Source organism: Convolutriloba macropyga, chromosome 3 (genome assembly GCF_964194025.1).
Source record: "Convolutriloba macropyga chromosome 3, txConMacr16.3, whole genome shotgun sequence".
Classification (NCBI taxonomy): domain Eukaryota; kingdom Metazoa; phylum Xenacoelomorpha; order Acoela; family Convolutidae; genus Convolutriloba; species Convolutriloba macropyga.
The window spans coordinates 79,434,080-79,460,806 of record NC_134470.1 but is presented as its reverse complement, the minus strand read 5'-3'; the positions used below and the strand labels follow the sequence as shown (position 1 = coordinate 79,460,806).

The window sequence follows — 26,727 nt, the reverse complement described above, 5'->3', positions numbered from 1 at the left end:
TGTTAGGTTTTGTAATAAAGTTGCTGCTGATACTATCTCTAAATATAATCAATTAAACCTAGAGATTGATAATAATGAATTTAATCAGAATATAACTAACATACACTTAGATGAAATGTTTACTAACGGTCTGAGAGAAATGAAAGAATACAATAAATCTCTTAGAGGTGTTATAGTACAATATATAATTGCTATACTTTTACAAAGTATGTTACTTGATAATCAAGAGAAAGACAGACTTGAGATGCATTATAGTTTTAATCAAGAAGATATAATGAAAGAAACAGAAAGAATTTTTACTAATGAAAATAAGCAAAGCAATGACCAATCCAACAGCACCGAGTGAGAGATTACTATATCCAGATTTGTCATCAGTATCAGAAAGATTGATAAACGAAAAGATTCAAGCTAATAATAAATTTAACAATAGTAACATTATAAAAGATATTAGAAATTATTATGAAACTGAAACTAATAACTATAATAAGAAGTTAAGCAGATATAAGAATTATATTAACGTAGCTGAGATAACAGAAATAGTATTATCATCAATAGCAACAACTGCAACAACAACATCAGTTTCGTTAACAGGTATAGGATTAGCTTATTCTATACCAACAGCTTTTGCTACAGCAACTGTTTGTGGTTCATTATCAAAAACAATTAATACTAAAATTAGAAATAAAATTATAAAGTATTCACAAATGTATATTTTAAGTAAACAGTTTAGTGATAAGTTTAATAAACTATATACTAAATCAATGAATGATAATAAAATAGATAATGATGAGTATAATGAATTTGTTAAGTTATATGAGGATTATAAGAAGAATAAGAAAAACAAGCTGAGTATTTTTTTAGATTAAAGATATTAGTGCTTATTAATGACAATGTTTTTAGTAATAATAATATTAGTTTTAATATTTATCCGCGAAGTGGTTACACCGATCGATAAATATATAATCATAATCTTAGTTATAATCGTAATCATAAACATATTATAATCATAATATAATCATAATCATAAACATAATATAATCATAATTATAATCAAATAATTATCTTTTCTTTGTACCTAAGTATAACCCTCTTCCTTTTTGTACTACTTTTATACCTTCACCAGTAGTTGCAAATTTAATTAAATCAGGTGTGGCTGATAAAGCAGCTCTAGGGTTTCTAGATGCAGCTGCACTTCCTATTTTACTTGCTATTTCTAATGCTCTTACTGGATTATTAGCTACTTTCTTTCCAAAGTTAACTGTAGCCCTACCAACACTTTTAAAGAAATCTTTAAGTCCTTCTGCTTCTATTGTTGCATCAGATACTGTCATTGATTTATTCCTTCTACATAAAACACAATTACCTTTTAACATCTTAGTTCCTTTTGAAGTAATAGCTCCTCTTATATTAACAGTACCACTATAATGTCTACCTCCAACACAATATGAATTAGTTTTGAACTTATTTAAAAGACTCATTTCTATATATAAAAAATAATGGAAGTTAAAAAGTATAATCCCTTTGTTGTTATTCAGCCTAAACCCAAGCCTAGGCCTAAGCCCAAGGTTAGACCTAAGCCTAAGATTAAGCTTGAAGCTGGAGGCTTAGCTCTGGAGAATAAAAAGAAATTAGATATTATTTATGCTAAAGGTTTTGTTAATACTAATAAGAAATAGTTGGGTATTAACAAGAGTAACAATTAGAGCTGACTGGCTATAAGTATAAGTATAAGTATATGGTTATGTATAAGTAAAAGTATATAATTATAACAATAACTATATTATACTATAATTATAAATTATCACTAGAGTTATATCTAAAATTATAATTATCGCTAGAGTTATATCTGTGTCTTAAATTATAACTATGATATAATATCAACCATCTTATTACCATCACTATTCACACTAATAACCTTCCTAGTTAATACTAATGCATGACATATAACATCTGCAACTGCAGCACTAAAATTAAAATTAAGTTGTATTGGTTGTGGACCTATATGATCACTTTGATATCGAGTATCAAATACATATATTCTATAACTACTCTTGAATGTTCTATGATTTATATATGGTTTTATATTATGTGGTAGCCCATTATAATCTTTATTAAAGCTAACAATCTCTTTAAAAGCCTCATTATAATTATTAGTACCATAATTAATATTCATTCTATCCTCGGGATAAAACTCACTACCAATCTTACAATAACATTCAGTAACATTCATTACATCAAATGTACTTGCATCATGAGTTTGTTCATTAACATTATCATTTTCAAAACCAACTATTATATATTGCGGTCTTTCCGTACCACTTTCCATACCAAGATCAAACAAGAAGTTAGTAGCATTGGGTACATTCTTATAAAATGTCTTTTTTTCCTAATAACTAAAGTCTACATTATTCTTTTTATTTAATCCTTTCTCCACAATATTTCTATAATCATTACTAGGATCAATACTAGGTAAACACCATGATATATCTCTAATTTCTATATTACCATCATTGACAACTGCACCAGGATTAGCATTAACTCTATATAGAGCTCTATCATTATTATTCCTTTTTAATATTAGTTTAAATCCTAAACCATATATAATCTTTTCTAAATCATTTACGAAACCAAATAGATCACTCATCTTAATCATCATATACATATGTCCTCGTTGTGCAGCAATATGGTCACCTTTAAGTTGACTATCTCTATTGCCCTGATTTCTAACAAAACCACTCTCATATTCATCACCAGTACTAGTTAATAACTTATACATCAATAGATTAGGATGACAATGATCTATATATTCAATAGTCCTACCACCACTAGTTTCAAGCTTAATTGAACTAAACAATGCCATCATACCATAATTAACTAATCTGATATTAGCATCATTAGCAAATACACCACCAGCATCATCTGATACAACAAACTCTATCTCTAGATATGAATCATGTATATTTAAGTGATTCTCTTCTCTATTGAGTATGATATTAATATTGGTATTAACCGTATTCATTGTTGCTAGATTATTAGGTTTATAATTTATAATCTTACTTTTATGTATATCATTATTATAACCATAAGTTGTATCCAAATTAAAATCCATTTTTATTAGATAAAAAATGACAGACAACTTGATTTTATATGAACTACAAAATATACACGAAGCTTTAACTAAAACTAAAGAAGAGTATACACTTAACTTTAGAATGATAAAACCAACAGAAAAGTTTAACTTTAGTGAACCTATACTTAATACAACAAAATTAGATTTGATTAGATTATCTGTTTATAATTCGGTGTTTAATGTGAATAGGAGAAATAATCAATTCTTATATGCTAGTACTATTATAGAAGATGATGAAGCTTTACCTTGGGCTCTTAGCTCTGACCCTAACCTTAACCCTATCTCTACCTCAAGCCCAAACATTACATCTATACTTAATCATAATTATAAAGGAATCCCGTTGCTATATTCAACTATTACACCGGGAGCATATGAGTTAACTGACATAGCAGAATTAATAAAAGAAGAAACTGATGGTAATGTTATAATAGAACCTGATAAGAATACGATGAAATGTTTAATGGAAATAAAACAAGGAGCACTCAGCTTTGATATAGAAAACTCACTAGCCTCATTACTAGGATTTAGAAAAATAATTTATAAAGAAGGTAGATATAAATATCAGAAAATTATTGATATTATGGGTTTTAGTACTATTAACATTCATTGTAATGTGATATCTGGAGCTAAAGATAATGATAAAGATACAGACATACTATATACTTTTAATCTAACTGAACCACCAGGTTACTTGATAAATATTATACCAACTAATATCTTGTATCAAAATGTAACTAAAGATAGAATAGAATATATAGAATTTCATATTAAAGATGAGCATGGAAGACCTATAGACTTTAATGGTGATGTATTAAGTTTTACTTTACATCTGTGTTAACAACTTCGTTGATCTGATTTACAATTACACTTATCTGCGAACGAGCTCTGCTCATGGTAAGCCAAGCAGGTTCCCCCGATACTTGTACTTACACTTATCTACGAAGCAGGTTCTCTGATACTTGTACTTAGACTTAGACTTACCCTTAAACTAAACTACAAAACTCTCCGATCCCAATTAATTCTTAGTTTACCATTAATATTTTTATTTTTAGTTATATCAATGACAATATAATTATAAGGCTCTTTCCATACCTTATTACATATATTAGCAAAATCATTATAACTAAGTTCAACATTATTAAAGAAATCTTGATACATAGATATGAGGACTTTACCTCTCTGTTCAAATAAAATAAATAGATTACAGTTCTCTCTAAATTCTGCCTATCCAGAGAGAACAGGTTTTGATTAAGATATATCATATTACAGTTATTATGTCTACCTCTACAAAAGTATTCATTAATAACTGGTTCTTTGGCTCTAACATCATCAAATATCATTAGTTTCTTTAAGTCTTTGGGTAGTTTATCAGGAGATGGTAAATCTTTTATATCTTTAATAAATTCAACATCTGCTTTTGGGTTTATTCTTTCTATACCATGGTACTGATCACCAGTAGGTCCAATGATGTATAGCTTATCAAAGTATATACTAGCTAGAATTAGTTTTTTCAATAAGAATGTCTTACCACATTCACTAGGACCAGATATTATACATCTAAAGTTATCTGGGAATGAGGCTTTAGTAATTATATCATCATCATTTAACCATAAATAAAGATCATCATTTATGTTTACAGATATCGGTGAAACCGCTTCACGGATATTATTAGTAGGACTATTACTAATGCTATTACTATTGCTATTCCTATTAGATTTACTCCTTTGATATTTTTCATCAAATAGATATATAAAATTATCATTATCATTATCATTATCAATGACATTATCCTTATCATTAACATTATCCTTATCATTAACATTATCATTATCATTATTAGCAAAGCTACTTCGTAGATCATTAACATTATCATTAACATTGTCCTTATCCTTATCTTTATCACCACCTCTACTACAACTTAAACAAAAACACTCATTATATATTCCTGGATATTTACATTGATTAACTAGAATATTCAAAGCACTTTTAATTCTAAATCCTCTATCAATAAGATAGATCATATATAAACAATAAGCCCCACAATAAGATTCATCAAATTGTTGTATTCTCTCATTAGAGCCTAGATCAACATATTCTTCTAGGAATAATGGTGGGGTTTCTACACCAAAACTATCCAAGTAATACACAGGACCATCGGTGGAAGGACCTTCGGTCTTGGTTCCCCAACCGCTTCGCGTATCTTCTCTTCTTATAACTAAAACCCAATGTGTGCCTTCAGTTGGATGTAGATTTACAATAATGTTGAAGTTAGGCTCCCTGATACTATCAGGAGTTTGATCTCTCATTACAATCTCAATTGGTGTTAGACTTATATATTTACCTATATCTTTTATTCTGATATCACTCATAGCATTATTATCAATATTAAATTTATTATTGAATTCCTCAAAAGTTAGGATGAGCATTTTTATATAATAAATCTATTAAATCTAAGTCTAATTATAAGTCTAAGTCTAAATCTAAATCAAATCTATATTTATTATCAAAAAATGGAAACAGGTAGTGCAGTTTTTATTTTTATTATTATAATTGGAATTTGTTATATAATATATGATTCAAGACCATGTAAATATTTAAAACTAGAAGAAAGCTTTGGTGGATTTATGAATAGGACTCTAGTTAGATTTGAATATGAAAAGTCACCACTACATACTATTGTTTATGGTGGAACTGGAACGGGTAAAACATATTTTATTAGACAATACTTAAAGTTATACTTAGACCATGATCAAGTTCAAGATCAAGTTCAAGATCAAGTTCAACATCAAGTTCAAGATCAAGATCAAGTTCAAGATCAAGTTCAACATCAAGTTCAAGATCAAGTTCAACATCAATTTCAAGATCAAGTTCAAGATCAAGTTCAAGATCAAGTTCAACATCAAGTTCAAGATCAAGACCAAAGGTCCATAGTTATAGTTTGTAAAGATGACAGAGACTGGATAGATCCTGAGTCTAATAAGTTTTATACTGGGTTTAATAAATGTGATATAAATATGATCACAAAAAATAATATGCATAAATTTCAAAATTGTGTAATAGTACTTGATGATATGGGTGATAGTTTAAATAAGGATATAGGTTATTATTTTACTGAAGGTAGACATTATAATATTCAAATGATTGTAATGTGTCATAAACCAGCTCAAATAATTAATACAGCAAGAATGAGTTGTGATACTATTTATTTAACAACTTATAATGGACCTGACCTATTTAAAAACTTTAATGAGATATATAAATGTGAACATGACTTCAATAAAATAATTAGTGAATTAAATAGTAACTATTATAATTATACAGATGGAATGTCAGATGAACTTCGTTATGGTATAATTAAATATAATAAAAAGGAAAATACTTTTATTATTATTAGTAATAATAGAACAATGATATATGATTCAAAGAGTTGGTTTCCTTGATTTAAAAGCTCTTAGTTTAAAAGATGATTTAGAAAGAGAAGATATAAATAAACTTATAGCATATATGAAACCACTAATGATTAATGCAACAGATAGAAATGTTATTAATCATGATAATTATCAGTTTTATTTTAATAAACTTCTTACTTTAAATAATATTAAAATTCAGAATGATGTTTTAACAAAAGAGATGATTAAGGGGAAGGGTATGAAAATTTTATCAAATATTGGTAGAATTATAGGCACAGGTTTATTTTTATTTAATTGTTTTTATCCTGATTCAATATCAAGAAATGCTGGAACTGTAGCAATGGGAGCAAGCACAATGTTGAGTAGAGTAAATACATTAGTTAATGTTGGATTTGGAGAAGAGTTGGAAGGTGAAACACGAAGCAGTTATACTGATAGTGAAACATGGTCGAAGACCTATCAGGGAAGCAGTTATACTGATCAGTGTAACTGTGACTTCGTCAATGAAGAGATGGGAATTTTGAATAGAAAGGGAGGAAAGTTTTTAAACAAACTATATATAAATAATGAAGAATTTAGAGAAGAGATTATAAATTTTGTTAAAGATAAAAAAGAATTAGACCTGGATTTGATCTTAGATAAGAGATGTAAAACTAATACACTCTATACTTTAGGAAATAAATATTTAGCAGAGTGTATCACATCTAAAGATAGTACTAAAGATTTAATTGAAATCATGGCTAAATATTATCCACAAAGTTTGTACACCGATTCTACAGCATAGCTAATATTATGCGAATTTGCAAAACAACTCCGTTGTGCAGTTTGGTAAACAACGAACAAAGTTCGTTGGAGAACCACAAGCAAAGCTCGTTCACTGATAATTTTAACTATTAAAAATGCTTTTACAATGTTTAGAGTGTAACTATAAATGTGGAAACATTGCTGTTTTAAAATATCATTATGAATCATTTCATAAAGATAAAACTGATAAATGTATGTGTGGTAATTTAATATTAAGTGGTATTTGTGCTAATGATTTTTCCCCATGGGGTTGTTCTTTAAAAAATGAATCTAGTTCTAGTTCTAATTCTAGTTCTAACCCTAGTTCTAATTCTAATTCTAGTTCTAACCCTAGTTCTAGTTCTAACCCTAATTCCAGCTCTAGTTCTAATCCTAGTTCTAGTTATAGTTCTGGTTCTGGTTCTATCTATGACTATAACTCTAACTCAGATCCTAACCCCAACCCTAACCCTAACCTTATCCCCAACCCTAACCCTAACCTTATGCCTAACCCTAACCTTAACCCCAGCTCAGAAGTATTAACTAGATGTTGTAATAAGTGTAGATATATAAAACCACTAAATAATTTTGATGAGGGTAGGTATACATGTAGAAGTTGTACTTCAGCTAAAGTTAATTGTCCATATTGTATTTCTGTTGTGAGATATGATGGGATACGGGCTCATGTAAAGAAACAACATCCAGATATAGAATTGACTAGAGGATTTAGTAGAAATATAACTGATCGGTGTAACCGCTTCGCGGATAAAACAATTAATCCTAGTTGGCAAAGTCCTAGAGCTGTAAGTCCTTTAGTTATTAACCAAACAGAGGATCTGCGAAGTTGTTCATGTAAATACTATAATTTTGTATCATTTCTTATTAATAATGGAATAAATATAGAAAAAATAAAAGAAAATATAAATTTATTGAAAAGTATAGATAATTTGAAATAAAAAGTGTAAAAAAATAAAAAAACATATCAAAAAAGAGGGATTCACTCTTTAAGAGCGAAAAAGAGCGATCTTTTCTACTGGGGATCACTCCGAATAAGAGTGAATCACTCTTAAAGAGTGAAATGTAAATTTTGCTTTGATGTTTTGATTTTTTTGTTTTTATTTTCGATTTTAATTGATTTTTTTATTGAATTTAGAGCCAATACATAGTAGTGGATAAAACAAGGGATTCAACAAACAGTAAAATTTGGCCCGATTCGACATGCGCGATTAGCGTTAGGAGAAAGGGACAAATTTTACTGGTGGTTGAATCCCTTGTTTTATCCACTACTAGTAGGAAATACCTTTTTGAGAAAAATAATTTACGAAAGTGTTTTCTTTCACTCATGTAACGCTGAAATCTTTGTATACCCAAATACATTTTGTTGATCTGAACAAAACTCGCATTTGTTTGGTTTTTAAGCTTTTGTATTGGTTCATTTCATCTTATTATGGAAATATAACTGACAGAAAAATTTAACAGAAAAAGGTGCAAATTTTGTGCCAATTGCGAGACAAAAAGTTTTTAAATAGTCCTAATTTGGTCCTTTCTCATGTTTGCTTTGCTCATAACTTTACTCTAAATGGATGCTAACTAATAAAGAATCTACATTTAGTTCTTTGAAAAAATTCGATGATGGTTCAATGCTGTTAACCGAAAATAGAGACTAAGCCGACACTTCTGCCCTTCTCAGTGAGTTCAGCCTCCCATTGACCCAAAGCAGCTCACGCTAATTGTTCCGACCCACTTTAGTGGGGGAGGAACTATATAACCAAATGGTTTTTTTTTGTTCAGACATTTTCGGCCGATCGGTATATTCATCGTAGAGAGCTGTGAGTGGTATCATTAAAAAGCCCGTCCAGTATAGAATATGGAATTGAAAAGATTTCTTTGATTTCCCGGAATTTTTTCCCTATATTTTTATCAGTTTTGCTAAAAAATATGTTAATTGTTAAAAAAAATTGTTGATGGTTTGCTTTTTAAGGATAAAAGAGTGTTAATGGAATTTCTCATCTAATTTTTTGGCTCAAGTTTTCAAAATTTTTGTCTATACATTCAAAATATATTTTTTAATCGAAATCGCGAAAATTAAGCTTCTTTAGTCAACTTTGCTCAAATTTTCTGGAAGTGAACACCTAAAAATAATGACACAATCAGCTCCACCTTAATGAAGGGCCTATTTACTTCTGCGATTTCTCTGAGAGGTTTCTGGGTTTGACAATTTGCCGTTTTTAGCTAATATAACTCGATAATTATACTGACAGCATCATTTTTCTCTAAAATTAATTTTTTTTGTCAAATTATCTATATCCATTACACTGGGACCCTTTGATTTTTTTATTGGATGAACAGTAGTAGCAAGGCTAGTTTTGGTCTGATGGTTGAATTCTAAAATCCAAAAATAATCCGGATTGTAACGAGGGGGCTGTCTTCTTTCTAAAAAAAGTTTTTGCCTTTTTTATGTTCTTTACAGAACCGAACATTTCACATCGAGGATTATTATTAAGGGCCCAATTGGCTTCAAAAAGAATTGCTAGTTAAAGTTTTTACTTCTTTAGTTGAAAGCTTATTGTCGTTTTGGCATTCAAATTCATTCGTTTTCAAAATAAACAATGGATCATAGAGCCTTGCCACTACTTTTTCCCTTATTATGGTCAACTTGTTGCTAAGTCCCAGCACCGACTCTCAACAGCATATTCTACATCATTAAATTTTAATCCTTATTGCGGCTTTAGGCTTCAAGAAATGGTTTTCTGGCTTCAATATAATTATTTTTACAAAAATTTTTGACTTTTGGACATTTGCCAACATTTCAGGTTTTTTTCTGGTTTTGTCACAGTATCAAGGTGTTGATAGTCACTCTTCTTTTTACTGGTTTCTAGAAATTAGGGACAATAGAATGTATAATTTTTTAAGGAATGGATTATAGTTTTAATGGCTTCGACACCGTTTTCTAGAAGAATTTAATGGATTTTATTTCACTTTGTCTTTAATTGCCTTTTTGGTAGTCTCATAAAAATTTCCGAACATTAAGAGGTTAAAATGGCTTGTCTTGCAAGAACACAAGAGCCTATTTAAAGATTTTAGTTCTTATGTCAGGCTCTTCATGACTTAACACATAAATTTTTCAACAGTAGGGAATGGAATGTTTTATTTTTTCATCTTCTGTTCTTTTTGTCTATTTGTTAGCTAGTCTAATTAATCGCAGGTCTCATATCACACTATGGGGTCGAAAGGAGCCGCATTTGGACATATATATTTTTGGAGCAATTATTATGGTTTTAATAGCTTTGACAAAGGTTTTTCGCCAAAAAAAATTAAAATGTTTTTCAATTTTCGTCTGTATTTGAAGTTCTTTCTTTGAACAATTGACAAATTCTGCTTTGTGGCAGATCCAAGTGGCTTCCTTGGGCGAATAAACAGGCGTATTTAACTATTTCAGTTAACAGTTGATGAATTTTCATAACTTCGAAAATAACTAATTTCAAAAAAAGTTGATTTTGCTTCTTTTGTTTTTTTCTTAGTCTTATAAATTCCAGGCCAACTATCAAGTTTTGGCATTGAAGGAAAGCGCAATTGAATAATGTTTATGTTTAGTTATTTAATGGTTTTAACGTTTGAGGTCCTATCTGTTTGAGGTCTTTTGTGTAAACGCATATTTTGATTGATGACATGTCTTAATGGCTTCCGCTAGAGAAATCAAGTAACCTATTTAACTATTTGATTTTCTTTAACGACTTTAAAACTTTAAACGATTGATGATAACGACTTTAAAAATATTTTTTCCATTAAAATTTAAGTTTTCCTTGACTTTGCATCTTCTGTTCGTTTTTGTCTTTTTTCGTTAATTATCTATTTTCGTGAACTACAGGACTCCTTTCACCTTAAAGGCCTTTAAAAAGGCGCACTTTCTTTTATCCAAAGTTTTCAGCGACTATATTATTGTTATAACGGGTGTGACACCGGTTTTATGGATTTCTTTTTCTTTTTCGATTTTTGTCTGTTCGACGTTATTTTTGGTGACGTATGACTTTGGTTAATGAGAGGTCCCAAGGGCCTATGTTTGCACGAATAATTGAACCTGGTTAAAAATTCTAATTTATTGCTGATTGTTTTAAGGACTTTGAAAATATTTGTCCTCAAGAAACTGTTTTTTCTTTTTGTATCTTCTGTTCTTTTTTGTCCATTTGATACCTTATCTCTTTTGTTACCTAGGACATATTCTGATCAAAAAGATCTTAATGGCCCCGTTTAGTAAAATTAAAAGACCGAATTTTTTGTTTCAATTAATACCTAAAGATTTTCATGACCTTTTAATTAATTGTTTTCGAATAATACAAGAATTGTTCCTTAATTTGCTCTTTTATTGTCTACTTGTTACTTGATAAGTTACGTGGTCACTTATCAATTTATTGGCAATCAGAAAATGCTTGGATAAAAGTTTTTTATCCTTAGGGGCAAAGATTACGGTCTTAACGGCTTTGACACCGTTTAAATTTTTTTCTACGTCGTATGAAAAAAAAAATATTAAAAATGACAGGGCCCAATGTCTTCTCTAAGGGAGTTTTAAATGACCGTATTAGAAAAATATTTATTGATTTCATTTCATATCTAATGGTTTTCATTATTTTGGAAACCATTGTTTTCAAAAATTATGAGCTTAATTTTTAATTTAGCCGTTTTTGTTGTTTTTTGTCTTTTTATTACCAAGTGTCATTAAGGACTGGTTCCATATCTTTTCTAGTAATGAACAATGAACTAGTTATTTTGATTGATGGTTTTATCTAACGCCTTTTAGATTTTGTTATTATTTTTTCTACAAATGGACATCGAGTTTTTGGATGTTATTAATGTTTGTTGCTGTTATTTGAGTTTGTTTTTTTCTTGTCTCGTGTTTTCAATAATGGAAAATATCCACGGCCCTCTAAGGCGGCATTTTTTAAAGTGCCACCGATTGATTTGAGTTGAACGCAGTTTTTTAATCATCCATCAGTTATTTTCGAAAAATACTTGATTTTTTGAAAGTTTGGTAGACAATTAAGCCGAAATTGTCGATGAGCGGGGTCGGAACGTTATGTGCGAACGCACATTACTGAGCCTCCTTGTCGCTTAGATGCATTTTTGACGTAGTACAGTTGTGGTATCCTCTAATCGTCTACGGTCGAATTCTTTCGGCGCTCAACATTAAAACGAACGTTTGTTTTCGTCAAATAATAGCCGTTAATGCTTTCTCGGCTTAAATCTAAGATTTTTTTGGTGAAACTTAAACAATCGGTATGGCCAAGAAACTGGGAATTTTAGGTGATTATGTAGCTAACGCACAACATGCTCTTGTAGTACGAGCAAGTTTGTCCTCAAAAATTATCTTCGGGCTACAGGTTTGCGTCCTGTTTAATTTCATGTTATCCTTTCAATATCCGATCATTTTTCCGACATGTGACGTGTCCGAACTTTGAGGACTGAATGAAACTGATTTTGATGTTCTAAATTTTTTGGTTCCCGTTCGGAATATTGAGGTTTAATTTTTCGACAATTTTTTATTTTTTCTTATCTTTTCACGATAGGTACTTAAATTAGACGCTTGTAAAATCTAGAATAATCGTTTATTAGATATGATATGTGTTAGAGTTAATATGTTAGGTTTAGGCAACGTATAAATTAGCGAGAAGGCTTTATAATTTTGTGATCCATTTTTTTTCTGACGATTTGTTTGTTAATCAAGTGACATATGTTGCAACCTTTTTAGATTTCATTATTAAGAAATGCTTAACTGAAATTGTTAGCTAATCCTCATAAGGTCCCTTTTGTATTTTTTCTTGAAAGTCGAAGAAAGCTCAAAAATTTTTGAAGTGAACTGCTTTCAAATTATTGTTGCGTTGGGTGCTACTAATTGGAAAACCTGTTAGATCAAAGCGGACCTCAATTTTTACTTCTCTGTCAATTTTTGAGAAAATAGTTTTATTATGATGTGTTTTTCATATTTGATATTTCTTCATTTTGAGTTGTTTGATAGATACTTTTATTTAGTCAGGGCGTGCTTTTAGTTTATCGCAGAAATGAAAACTTAGTGAATCTTGTCGTGTCTTCCATCAAACTAGTGATCTTCTCTATTTGGTCAATCGCTTTACTCGATGCATTAATACAGTTATTAGGATAATTTAGAATACGGAAAGTGTAAGAGTATTTCTCTCTATTAGAAAGATTTTACCTAACGTCAATGCTTACATAGGACAGTGAAAAATGCTTACGGTAAATTTTACTCAAATTTGAAAATAAGTTATTATTTACGAAACTTGAAAATCTAACGAGTTGGAATGGCGGAAAGTTATTTACTATAAATCTCATTACTTTCTAATGTTTGTTGTCGTTTTTCTTAATAAAAGATTTAGAGCAACATTTAATAAAGAAGAAGAAGATTTATTTACCCATCTCATACGTATTAACAATACACTAGCAAAATCAACAATATTTACAGATTGAAGGGACAAACAACGAGTCACTGTGAACTTCTTTTCAGTTTGCCCAGGCGATAGATCAAGAATTCAAGAAATAAATTTTACACAGCGTATATAGTACAGACGAAAATTATTAATTAACAACAAATTTTACTAAATTTGCAGCAACCTGGTATAATGCTAGAATCATTGAATCAAGCTCAGCAGCAATTTTAACACCTTTACATTCATAGTATCAAAATGGTAAGTAACGAAAGGATAAACTTAATGATTAGAGTAGATTGACTTCCTTAATCTTTTAAAACCATTTGAGTCATAAATTAAAATGCGCAACATGACCCCCAGCATAACGACATCGTCAGCATTCCTAAAACGCCTAGCAAATGCATCGTCAGCATTCTTAAAACCTTTACATGCATAGTATCCAAATGTTAAAAGAGGAAGGGATAAACCAAAAGATTGGTGTAATTTACCTTACTTAATCTATTATAAACAAAAAAAATTGAATTAAAATTTAAAACGGGCAGCACAATATCCAGATAAAAGCTCTTGAAACCACGTCACAGCAGGGGAACTAGTCTTTCGCGCCAATAAAAACAAAACATTTGGCGCTTTGGGTGAATTTGGGACCAGAAGTAAAAACCACTGTGCCGGGAAGACATCTCTATGAGCTGCTTTGGGCCCCAGGCAGTGATCAACTACTTCGTGTCCCAAAAAAAGCGATCAATACTTAAGTAATTAACTGGTCCGATGCCTGTTGATCTCCGAGAAGAGCTCCTGCTAAGTCACACTACAAACTAAATACGAATTTGGATAGTTCATTGTTACAGACGAGGTACGAAATTTTGAGGTGATGACAGAAGTCTGTTACTTTCTGGACAGAATTTAGATCAAGATCAGATGGAATTATGCCTATTGTTTTTAACTTATTGTACAATTTAGAGGCCCGTAATTTTATTGAGAAACGCTCAAGTTTGTTTCGACACTTTGGTTGAGCTATTAGATATGATTTTGACAATCTCGTTGTGACTTTTGAATAGTTATAGGAAAACATGTCATTACAAAAAGATTCACTTTGGAGTCCATTCGAAGCTCTTAAAACAAATTTTAGTAACTCATAAAGGTGCAATCCGTAAACTGAAGGAATTGAGTGATTGACGAAAATATCTTCACACAAATCGCTTTTCCTTCTGAAGTAGATGAACTTCAAGATCTTTTTTTTGCAAAGTGAAGATAGGTAGCAGTGATGTATAACTGCAACATGCATAAACAAGGACACCGTATTGAATAATGGGATTGATGCACGTTTTGTAGTAATCAATTAATTGAGCCCTAGGAACAAAATGTCTCAGTTTCGACACAAGACCGGACTGTTTGCTTAATTTTTCTCTTACGGATTGTATATGACTAAGGAAGGATAATTTCGAGTCAATGGTAACACCTAGATATTTACATACTGGTTTATTTTCAATGAAAGCAGAGTTTAGAGAGAATCTTTGCTCCGAATCCCTTGTCTTTTTATGAGTGCGTATATTCATTTGAATTGTTTTTGATACATTAACTACTAATTTATTGGAATTTAGCCAATCGTTAACTTTTTTAATATCTTCCTCGATATCCACGCAGTGTAGTCCAATTGCAGAAAGGTTTGTATCATCTGCAAAAAGTATAGCTTCTAAGTGTCTGCAGACTAGAGGCATGTCGTTTACATATATAATAAACAGTAGAGGACCTAATATTGAGCCTTGTGGAACACCGCAAACAATCTCTTCCCATCCAGATGACACATTATTTAACTTTACTCGCTGTATTCGGCCTTTTAAGTAAGATTTGAACCAATTAAGAGAGTTATTCCATAGTTTTCCAATTTACGGGTGAGTAGGTTATGATCAATCGTGTCAAAAGCCTTACTAAGATCAAGAAAAAAAGTTCTTACTTCGTTTGTGGTTCTGTTGAATCTTAACTTCTCAGTGAACTCAACTAGAGCATCAACCGTGCTGTGTTTAGTCCGAAATCCGAATTGCTTACAGTATAGTAACGAAAATTTTTCTAGGTAGGAAAAAACGCGCTTGTAAACAACTTTTTCATAGATTTTGCTCCACACATTTAGTAATGATATTGGTCGGTAGTTATTTTCGTCAAGTTTAGACCCACTTTTATGCATTGGTATAACTTTTCCTTTTTTCAGTTTTATCGGAAACTCACCTTTGTTCATCGACAATATTATTAGAAAAGTCAGATACCTAGCTGTCACAGGTGCCGAGACTTTGACTAGGACATTACTTATATCGTCATCACCGCTTGAGAACTTATTTTCCAGATTATTGATTATTTCAGCAACTTCACGCTCTTTTGCTTGAAAGAGGAACATGGATTGTTGCGCTTTGGGGACCAGACATACAAATTCTCCATTGAGATGTTTACTTATCTCAGAACCAATATTGGCAAAGAATTTATTAAAGACCGCAGCATTATCCCGCAATGAAGGATTTTCAACGTTATTCCTGCATGATTCGAGTATTGGTATGTTTTTGCTTTCTTTTTTTTGCCAGTGAGCTCATTTAGCATATTGTATATTTGTCGTTTATCCCTTTTAAAAGATGTGAACTTATTCTTGCAGTACATGGCTTTTGTTAGTCTAAAATTCTTTTCAAATTGCAATCTCGCGTCTTTGAATTTTTCTTTAGCACTAAAATTCGCCTTATCTTTCATCCAGTCTTCATGTGCTTTGTTCCTTTTCGTCCTTAAATTTTTAAGTTTATTATTGAACCAATTGGGCAGGTTTTTGTATTTATTTGTTGATTGTGTCAATGGCGCGTGAACATTTACAACCGACAAGAAAGCCTTATTGAAGACATCAAAAGCTATAGACGCATCAGGGGCTAAAACTATATCCCTTTCTACCTTGGATAATTCCGTTTTCAAGTCAACCTGAAAAATCTCCCTCAGATTTTTATTTTTCAGAAATCTCGTATCTCTAAAACTGACAAGGTCTGCAGTTTTTTCACCATAAATTTGCCATTTTAAAATAATCGGGTAGTGGTCAGAAAAACTTTGTAGCTCCAGTATATCCCAATTTGGTTGTTTGACAATATGATAAATGAAATGATCAAGACAGGTGGATGAGTCTCCCACAACACGTGTTGGTCTTTCTGGAGCGAGTTCGAATCCGTTTTCGGTTATTAGATTTTTGTAATCTCTGGTCAACTGGTTATTTTCCAGCGTATTTATGTTTATGTAACCACATATAACCGTTGGACATGCAGAGTAGCACTGTGTTTCAAGGAACTTTTTGAGTTTAGATAGAAAGTCTTTCTTATTAGCTCTAGGTTTATTATAAATAACAATCAGATTAACTTTTCTGTTATGTATTCTAATTTCAGCAAAAATGGACTCTTCGAATGGACTTTCACAAACTTTGACTAAATTACAAGAGTTTCTTAGTTGAATCATGACACCTCCACCTTTAACCGTATTTCTATTTTTAACCGCTATCTGGGTATAACCATTTATCGAGTAACTATTTATGTTGTCATCATTTGACAACCAGGTTTCACTTAGACATAGGATATCAGGCTGAGCATCGAAACTAAAAACAAGTGTTTCTAGTTTCGCATAGTGTTTCCTAATGGATCTCACATTCAAATGAAGAATTGTTGCATCAAACTGCTCATCCACATCTACAAAATTTACAATTTGTTTATTTAGTTTGTCATAGTCAGAACCCAACATCGATCCGAAAGGGCTGATTCATTTGACTTTGGTTATTGGCTTGCCGTCCCGAAAATGGCGTTCTTTTGAAACAACGCATTACATCTTCAATGTTGTAACTGAGATCTTCACCCCCTTCGTATAATCCGTTTATTTTATACAAGGCCATCTGGTTTCCATTCGTAAAAAATTGCACCCTCTCTGGTCCAAGTTGCGTTGATTCGAATATCACTTCGCATCAAATTGACAAAAGCCAATCGTTCTCTGCTAATATCTTCGTAGATTTTGGCACTCAGGTTGGATGGAATGATCTTCTTTTTTTGAGCATTGCAATTTTAGTTGACCTACGAATAAATTTAACAATGACGGGCTCGATATGACCTTTCGATGGCAGTCTATGTGCTATTGAAATATCTGTTTCCTTCAACTTGACTCCGATTTCAGATGCTAAGTTGACCACCGCTTTGCTGGTCTCCTCGTATGTTTCCTTCCCTGCGGATTGCTCTGGTAGCCCGAGTATCTTAATGTTGTCTCGTCGGTTATACGTTTGGAGGAACTCTGTCTCAGATAGTGCTTTTAGTTCTATTTTTCGTCGCTCAAAGTTGCTGTGATCTTCTAGCTCTGCTCTGAGTGTTTTGAACTTATCTTCGACAATAGCATTGATGGTTTCACTTAATTCTTTTTTTCAATTTTTAGACAATGGTCGGTATCAGGTCTTCTAATGCTTTCTGGATGCCAGCTTCTATTGAACTATTTACACGGTTTTCATTCGACAGTTCTTCGGGACTCAGGGACACACGGGAGCGTTTGTTGTTTCCTTTAATAAGAGGTGTCTGGCCTCTAAACTTTAGCTGGGGGAACTCAGTATTATCACATTCTTCTGTAATGGTGAAACATTCCTCTGAATTGTCAACTGTCTCATTATTTTCTTGCATTTTTGACTGCGTGGAGGACTATTGATATGAAGATGCGCAGATAATGGCTACAGTGCTGCAGTATATAAAGATTAATGACAAAATGCTATAAAGTAATATGAAATAAATTAAAGTGGAATCCTCTTTGCAAACAAACTCCCAGATCGCTCCAAGTAAAGAAAAACTCAAAAGCTACCGGGAAGACTGCTTACAAAAAGGTAAAGGACCTTGAATGCACAAACATTATACAACACTTGCAACTGACACTTTATTTACAGATCATCTGCCTTTTCTGATTGGTCCCGCGGTTGCTGAGCCAGTTTTCGTAACTTCTGTTTCTGTTTGATGCTCTTTGACTTTCTTTTTCTGGCCTTAGATCGCTTCTTCAGAGTTAGTTTCCTAAGGTTACTCTCGTGTGCCAAGATGATATTTACAAAATTGATTTCAATATTTACGTCAGGGTGGACTTTTTGAATTTCTTGGACAAACCTCGGAGATTTCTGTTTTCTCTTTGACAAAAGATGTTTCCAAACTGAAATAAGAAGAGAAATCCTGTGTTCACAGAGCTTATCGAATAATTGGGGCGTGCCGAAACGTCTATTGTATAGTATGGCTTTAATGTTTTGTCGGAAAATCTTTAATGTTGCTATCAGCTCATCAGTGCTCTGTGGGGTGTTGTTGTTGGTTCTGTGCGTTGGTTAATGTAACATGAATTAGCTCTTGTAGTTGTAGAAAAAGTTTATTCAAATAATCTTGTTTCCACCATAATTTAGGTGAAAACCGATATTATTTTTTTGCGCTTTGTGACGGGTTGGAACATTACCTACCAGCGCATATTACCTACTAATCCACCTTGCTAATAACTTTCATGTGGTTTGCTTTAGTGCAAATGACGGACTTTTGCGGGGTAAGAGTCGGGAAGAAACAAGGAATTGAGATCATCTATGAGCAGCCAATCACAGGACCCTTCTCATGTTGCATATACATGCAGGCAGCTCACTCCTCTCAGAGACTCATGATCTCTTTCCGGAAGATTCTAATCGAGGATCAATTTGGCACAAATGGTGTTATAAGCGGTAAGTTGAAAAGCGGGGTCTTTCCCATTATAGCCCCCCACTCCCCTACGAAATTATAGCCCCCCATTATGGTATAGAGGGGCTTTAGGTTATCTAATCACTAAGCTGGGGCACATAATGAGAAAGACCCGAAAAGCGTATCTTTTTTCCTGTAAAGTAAAATGCACAGCTATGGTTGATCGATACTTTCGACTTTTTTTTTAGTCTGAGCACTTTTTGTGTAAAATTCGGATCGCTTCCGTTTGTGCCCCCCCCCCCCCCCCAGCTTAGCGGGTGCATATTATTGGCACCTCCCAGACGCACGTGCCATATTTTTTCATAATGATTTACTATGTAATGACACGTGCTCTGTAACTGGGGGCGCATAACGTACTGGGGGGCACAAAAGGAAAAGATCCTTAAATTCTTAACCTGTAACTTTTGAGGTGAAAGGGTCTTTCCCATTATAGCCCCCCCCCCCCCCAGCTTAGTGGTCAGATAAAACCTATACCCCCCCCCGCCCCAATCATGGTATTTATACCATAATGGGGGCTATAATTTCATGGGAGGCTATAATGGGAAAGACCCGAAATTTTGGTTTCAACTGTTTTGTATCTTAATGATAAGCTGGACCGAATGATTGCGTGTACGCGATGTCTGTTTCAACTGTGGAGTGTCATTACCCAACTGCAATGCATCTAAGAATGGGCTAATGCTCTTAATTAAACAAACTCTCCTTTTTAAGTTGACCTGACCTCCAGTGGGCAACTGGAGTCAATTAGTTGTATATTCCGCCTTTGAATTTTGGATCTTTTCCGTTTGTGCCGCCCTCCCTGCTAATGTTTAAAAGGTGCGTTTCATTTGAACCCCCCCCCCCCCCCAGTTGCACATCTCATATTTAAACTGCGTATGATTTACTGCGTAATAACACGTGCTCTGTAACTGGTGTGGTTGCATAAAGTGCGTGGGCACAAACTGGTGTGGACACAAACGGAAAAGGTCCGCCTTTTTTAATGGCCGCCGTCATTTTCTCAACATGCCATTATTGCGCTCCTAATTCTTACGACTCGAAGAGGACTATTGGTGGAGCTTCTTTTGTGATCTTTAATCTTGTTTTGGTATATTTGAAACACTGGATGCCACTTTTACCTGAAGCTGTCGAACTAAATTGAGGAGCTGAGTGATAAGGGAGTTTTATGTTAAAACACTCACGTGCACATTTTAAAATGCCGAAAGTCTGCAGTGCCAGAACTTAAAATGCCAGAAGTTGCTACTTAGCCAGAAGTTGACTTCCGTTAACTTTCGTCATTTGAAAGCGTGCGCATTTTGTGATTTAACCATGGTTAAGTGACTCTGCAAAAGTCACTTCGAAATTCTGACTTAATATCTCGAGCGGCCTCGCGGTTCTCAATAGACGCCAGAAGTTCTTATTTACTTCAAGCAGAGTCACTTAACCATTACTTCATGCCTCATTTTAAAGAGAGAGCGAGAAAAGTAGGCACAAAAAATTTTTTGCTCTGAGAGAGAATTTTTTCGTCAGGCAGGGATCTTCTGTTTTAAATAATTTCTTAACCCAAATGGTTTAATTAGTATGCATAATAAGGTTGCATTAGTTAAATGCATTATCATTTTTAGATCAGTTTTGAGTTTGGAGTTTTCAGTTTTGTGTTTGCAAATGGGACTGGGTGGCATATCTCTTCAGCCGTTTTCTTTAGGATATTGACATTTGTAGTTGTGTATTTTCGTTTCAAACCAATTAATGCTATTGATGTTTTATGTAGTGGCTGATAGCTTAATTGAGAAGACAGTTATAGCAGAGTCGGGCTCGTTTTCAAATTTTCTTCAGTTTTTTTCCAGTTTTCGAAGTATGATAACTGATGACAAACGTACTTAACAGGCACGGGACAAATTCTCATTTGCCTTGTTGGTAAATTATTTTGATTAACATCAGATTTCAAAACAATTTTTGTTTTTCTTTTCATTTTTCAGTTTTTGGGTTTTATGCTATTCTGGAAAGAGAAAGCGAATTGACTGCGATTTGAGAAATTTTACAATGCGATTGGACATTTAATTGGTCTTTTTGTAATAGCATTTGAAAATAAACTGAGATTTTGAAAACACGTTTTTTAAAGTGTTTTTGGTTTTATCCATTGAGAATCTTCTTCGCGTCCTTTTCCAGTGCTTAAGAGAAATTATTTCTCCATAATTTACGGTAATTGTTGCTGGGATGTTGGAGAAAATTTGTTTTCATATTTTGGTTAAAATAGGAATTCTGCGCACTATTCTGGGACAGATTTTTTTGCGCAAGGAGTTGTTTTTACTAGTTGTGCCAACGATTACTCCCAAAAAAAAACATTAGAAACAAAAAGGAAACGAATGTGACATTTCGCTCACTAAAATAAACAATGATAAACAAACCTGTTCAGCTCCCTTTTACATCAGAAACTCGAGATTGTTGATCCAAATTTTTCTGTACAGAGGACGAAGCATCTCTGGCAACGACCAATTGGTGCGACCAGTCTGGCTGCACTGCCAACATCAGATTCTACGACGGTTGGGCACAAAGTGAAGGACAGTTTGGGTGCACGTGTAAAGACCTCTTCCCTGCTGTCATGGAGTCACGGTTGTACAAAATTGAAGTGTGTCTCAATGTTCCCTCTGGAATGACAGCTGATGTCAACTTCGCTTTCTTCGCGTCCAGTTTTGACGAAGGTGAACTCCGTTGTACCCCAATTTTTTGTGTGCTATAGAGGTGATTGTGCGGCATTTTTGAATTGTTATCTGACTTTATTTTTTGCTTACTTTTTTCAGCCTCTCAAACGGCTATTATTTAGGCGCTCTCCTTTTTTACTATTCAAAGAATTTGATTTGTATTGGTGCGCTGTCTTTTTTTAGATCTTCTGTTCACGCTTTTTTCGGCTTTCTGACGTCAGTGAGGAGTCAAATTAGAGTAGGAATTTTGGTCACGCTGAAATTTTATATGGAGCGAAAAATCGAGTAGGTTTGAGGCCTGACTTTTTTTTTCAAAATACCTTTAAAGTGGAGTAAGAAATTGGTGTTTGAACAATTTGGCGGTTTTTGATATTGTTTTTTTCAGGTGCGTCAATTTTGGTTCATATTTGTTCTAATTGTGCCCATTTGCCTTTGTTTGAATTCATTTAGGGGCAGCTAAAACTTAGGGGGCAGCTAAATCTTTTTAATAGCCGCGAAGCGATACCTGAGGCTATTATTAGCCTTCTCTTGGTTTTTTTTATTTATTTCGTCGTCAAGATTTTTGTTGCGACCATATGACTCACAACCACTTAAAATCTGATTTTTGTTCATTCGTTCATGCAATTTCAACTGAATTGCGTGCGTGACGTCATTTTTCACTCTTAGTGCAGCTAGTTTTTTTGTTCATTCACGTGATTAAATTTTTGGTCACACGTGACTTACCTAACTCTTAAAGAATGACTAGCTCACTCTGAAAAGCTATTGCGGCTAATTTCGGGCAATTTTCCAGCTATTTTTATGACTTTGCCGCTATTGGTTTTCATAAAATATTAGTGAATCTTAAAATTTGCTCCTTTTTTGACATTATATTTTGTCTTATCACATAGTATCTTCAATGACAGGTCTGATTGTTTGATAATGAGGCATAAAAGAACCTAATTATGGGCTTGAGTTAATAGCTAGCAGTTTTCATGATTTTGACATTACTTTTTCTCAAAAATTTTAAGTGAGTTTTTGAGTTCTGCAAGTATTTATTGTAGTTTTTAATCTCTTATCTTTTAATCTCATTGGGTCAGACCTGTGATGCTGGTGAGAGGGTAAAGTTTATTGATTTAATCGTTTATGTTCAAAGCTAGTGCTTTCTATGACTTTGACACTAATGGTTTTCAGTAATAATTTGCTAGTTTCTGTTTTCAACTTTGTCGTCTTAACTCCTAGTCTCATTATTGGGAGGTCTCATTGGCTGCTAAAAGGCCTCAATTAAAGTAATTCATTTCAGATCATATCTATTGCCTTTTGTGACTTATACGCTTGTTAATAGCCGCCTCAGCTTCTCAGCCGGCTTTTATAGCGCTCTTAATTATTTTACGTCGTCGAATAAAAAATTTTCTTTTTACCTCATTTTGCCGCCTTTTCGACATTTTGAGGAAATATTCTTGACTTCTCTCGGCTCGTTTAACTCTTCTCTCATTCTGCTAAAAGCGTTTTTAGAAATTAGTAGCTGAGCAAAACAATTCAAAATGAACAGAGTCAGTATCAAAGAAACGAAATCAGAAATAGAAACGGGATATACCCATTAAGCCGGATTGTAGATGCCCGTTACTCAAACTTTGTCCTTATTTACCACCTCTAATGCTTATTGGTGTTGATACTAGCCCCTGTGTGGTCTCACTACGAAACAGAAGCATGTTCAGCTCCAAAATGACATCATAATAGATCGCACTTCAAAATTGTTTGTACAAAATGATTTTTCCAGTAGTTTTCTTTTCTTCTTTCTATCCCAATATTGGTTATGAGAATCAACGGCGGCTATTTTCCGGCAATCTGCCGGGTATGTTTTTTTAAGATCTTAATTATTTCTTTAGTTTTGCTATTTTTTATTGTACTTATTGCTGTCTTATCTTCTAATCTCAATCTCATTGATGACAGGTCTCAGCGGTGGTCATTGCGGACTCAATTAATTGATGTAGTTGTATCCTTCAGTAGCTGCTGAGTTCTGTGACTTTTATACTAAGTTTTTTCAAATAGTTTCAGCAAGTTTTATTGCAATTTTTGGTTATTTTGTCTTATCATGTAATAATTTTAGTGATAGTACTTAATGACAGGTTGCTGATGAGAAATAGAGGAAGATAGTTGGCAGTTTGAGTTCATGGCAGCTGTTTTTTGATGTTGATACTGTTTTTTCAAAAATTAAATGTTGAATTTCAAGTTGCTAGATTTTGTTCTTGTGTTGTTTTATTGCTAAATCTCATTAGTAACAGCTCCCATTTGCCTTTTAAAGCGGAGTAAATGATTTTCAGTCATATATTAATACAATTCTTTGAATTGTATTTCAGGATTTGTCCTGCTGTTTTTTTTGCTTTCTCTTTTGTTCACGTTTTTTGCTTTACATAAGTTACGATTTTCACGTTTGACTTCTGACTTACTTCACTCACTGCTTCAACTGAATGGATTTTAAATTCTTTCAAGCATTGAATTACGTAATTTAGTGAACTCGGTCAATGTCAAAAGAGCAAAATCAATGGAAACGGGATAAACCGATAAAGCCCTGTCAATATGTCTTTTTAAATTAGGTTATCAAAGTTCATTAGAGAGATTGTTAGCTGATATTAGTATTAAGCTTAATACCGTCCAGTTTAGAAGCTGAGGTAAGTATAGGTTTAGAATCTAACTGAAACTGCACACTCAATCAGAACAATTTCTGAGACTTAGGAAAAGAATTTGTCAATTTCTATTTCTTCTTTCTTCTTTTTCTGTTTCAATCCCTAGCCCGTCAACGGTGGCTATTTTCGGGCAATTTGCGGGCTATGTTTTTGTTGTTTTTGACCATCTATGAGCCTAAGGTGCATATTTTTTTTATATGTTTGCGAACATTAAAAGGTCACACGTTGCTAGTAACTTAAAAGGGAACCGTTGTTTTACATTTGTATCCACCAACCTACGCCTTTATTTCGTAATTTCTTTCAAGAAGTCACTAAATTCACTTTCATAAGTCATCCAATGTTTGGACCTCAATGCTCCTGTTTTATTTATAGCTCGGATTTTCCCCGTTTCAAACCTCAATTTGTATAAAAATTGCGCAAAGGTTCCACGATAAATATCTTGTTTCACATTTGTATCCAAAATGGTGCGAGTGTAATTCTACATGTTGATCATTTTGAGACTCTGGTTGGGGAAGTAAAGAGAATTTAAGCGTTCAATAAAACTTGTCTTGGCATGCAAGACTAAGTCCGAAGAGAATAAACAGACCGATTGAGTTCAGGACTTATGATAGAATTTAAATTACTAATCCGAGGTATTGACGAGGTTTAAATTTTACAGTATTTTCAAACAGTTGTCATTGTTTGGTTCTATAATTTGTTTAACGTTTTTGCTAATTTTCAGTCGGATATTTCCTCAATTTCGCAGTTCACTTTTGTAATGTCTTGAATTTTTTTTGATTCCGACGTTAGGTTATGTTCAGTATCTACCATTCAGTTTAAGGTATTTGCCGAAGTTGAACTTTTGGCGAGTTTGTTTTCCCTGCATTTTGTGGGGAATTTATCGATTCAAACATTCATGTTTAAATTATTGAATTAAAATTATTTTTCAAATTGTAAGTAAATAGCTTCTCAAATGATTATTATTTAGTAGTTTAGTTTGGGCTATTTCATTGTATTTCATGTATAAATAGGCATTCTTTTTCTAATTTGATAAATCTAGAAGTTAATTTGAAGTTGACTTTGAGTGGTGTTTTTCGTCACGTCGGAGCAGTAAACGGATTGACAAATTCCGTTACCCTTTGATTATGGGGTGTAAAATATTTGCCCTTGATTTTCTAGTTGTTCCGACCCTCTTGAGGGGGGAGGAACTATATACTCAAATGGGTTTTTTTTGTTCCGTGAATTTTCGCCGATCGATATATTCATCGTAGAGAGCTGAGTCTGGTATCATCGGAAAGCTCGTCCAGCGTAGAATATGGAATTAAAAAGATTTTTCTAATTTTCGTTTTCTACAGGGAGCTATCGAGGTTTAAACTTCTGAGAAAATTAGTGAATTCACATTGTTTTTATTCACATTTTCCGGAATTTTTGCCTAAATTTTCGCCAATTTTGCTAAAATTTGTTAAAATTTTTAAGAATAGTGTCGTTGATTTTATTTTTAGAGACAAACAAGCATTGTTGATTGTTTTGATTAAATTTTTGTGGTCAAAAATTCTGGATAAATATTTCAAAATTCAGCCTTTTTCATCAAAAACAGCGCGAAATAAGCTACTTTAGTCCACTTTGATTAGAAAAGCCGGCAGTACACTCCCAAACAACAATCACACAACCTTTTTAGACTCAAAAGAGGGCTACTCCTGCTTCAGCGTCTGCTGCGAGTGCTCTGTAATTAAAACTTCGCCGTTTTTTGCTAACTTTACTCGTTGATTATCAAAAATGCTGATTTTGTTTTTGAGTTTTCAACTAACAAATTATCTATATCTACAACACTCGAAATATCAATTGTCCTAGCGGACAAAAGGCATTAGCAGGGCTAGTTTTGGGCCAATCTTGGACTGTTACAATCCAAAAAGAAATC

The 26,727-nt window shown here is 32.9% G+C and overlaps 1 protein-coding gene across 1 annotated transcript in view; it reads left to right on the top strand.

Annotated features, from left to right (window-relative positions):
* Positions 1 to 26,727, top strand: part of LOC142337313 (uncharacterized) — a 47,959-nt gene that overhangs the window by 10,895 nt on the left and 10,337 nt on the right. The window contains exons 2-3 of the mRNA XM_075386512.1: positions 19,285 to 19,476; positions 21,934 to 22,167. Of these exons, the coding sequence (XP_075242627.1) occupies positions 19,285 to 19,476; positions 21,934 to 22,167 (426 nt within the window). The remainder of the gene's footprint in view (positions 1 to 19,284; positions 19,477 to 21,933; positions 22,168 to 26,727) is intronic.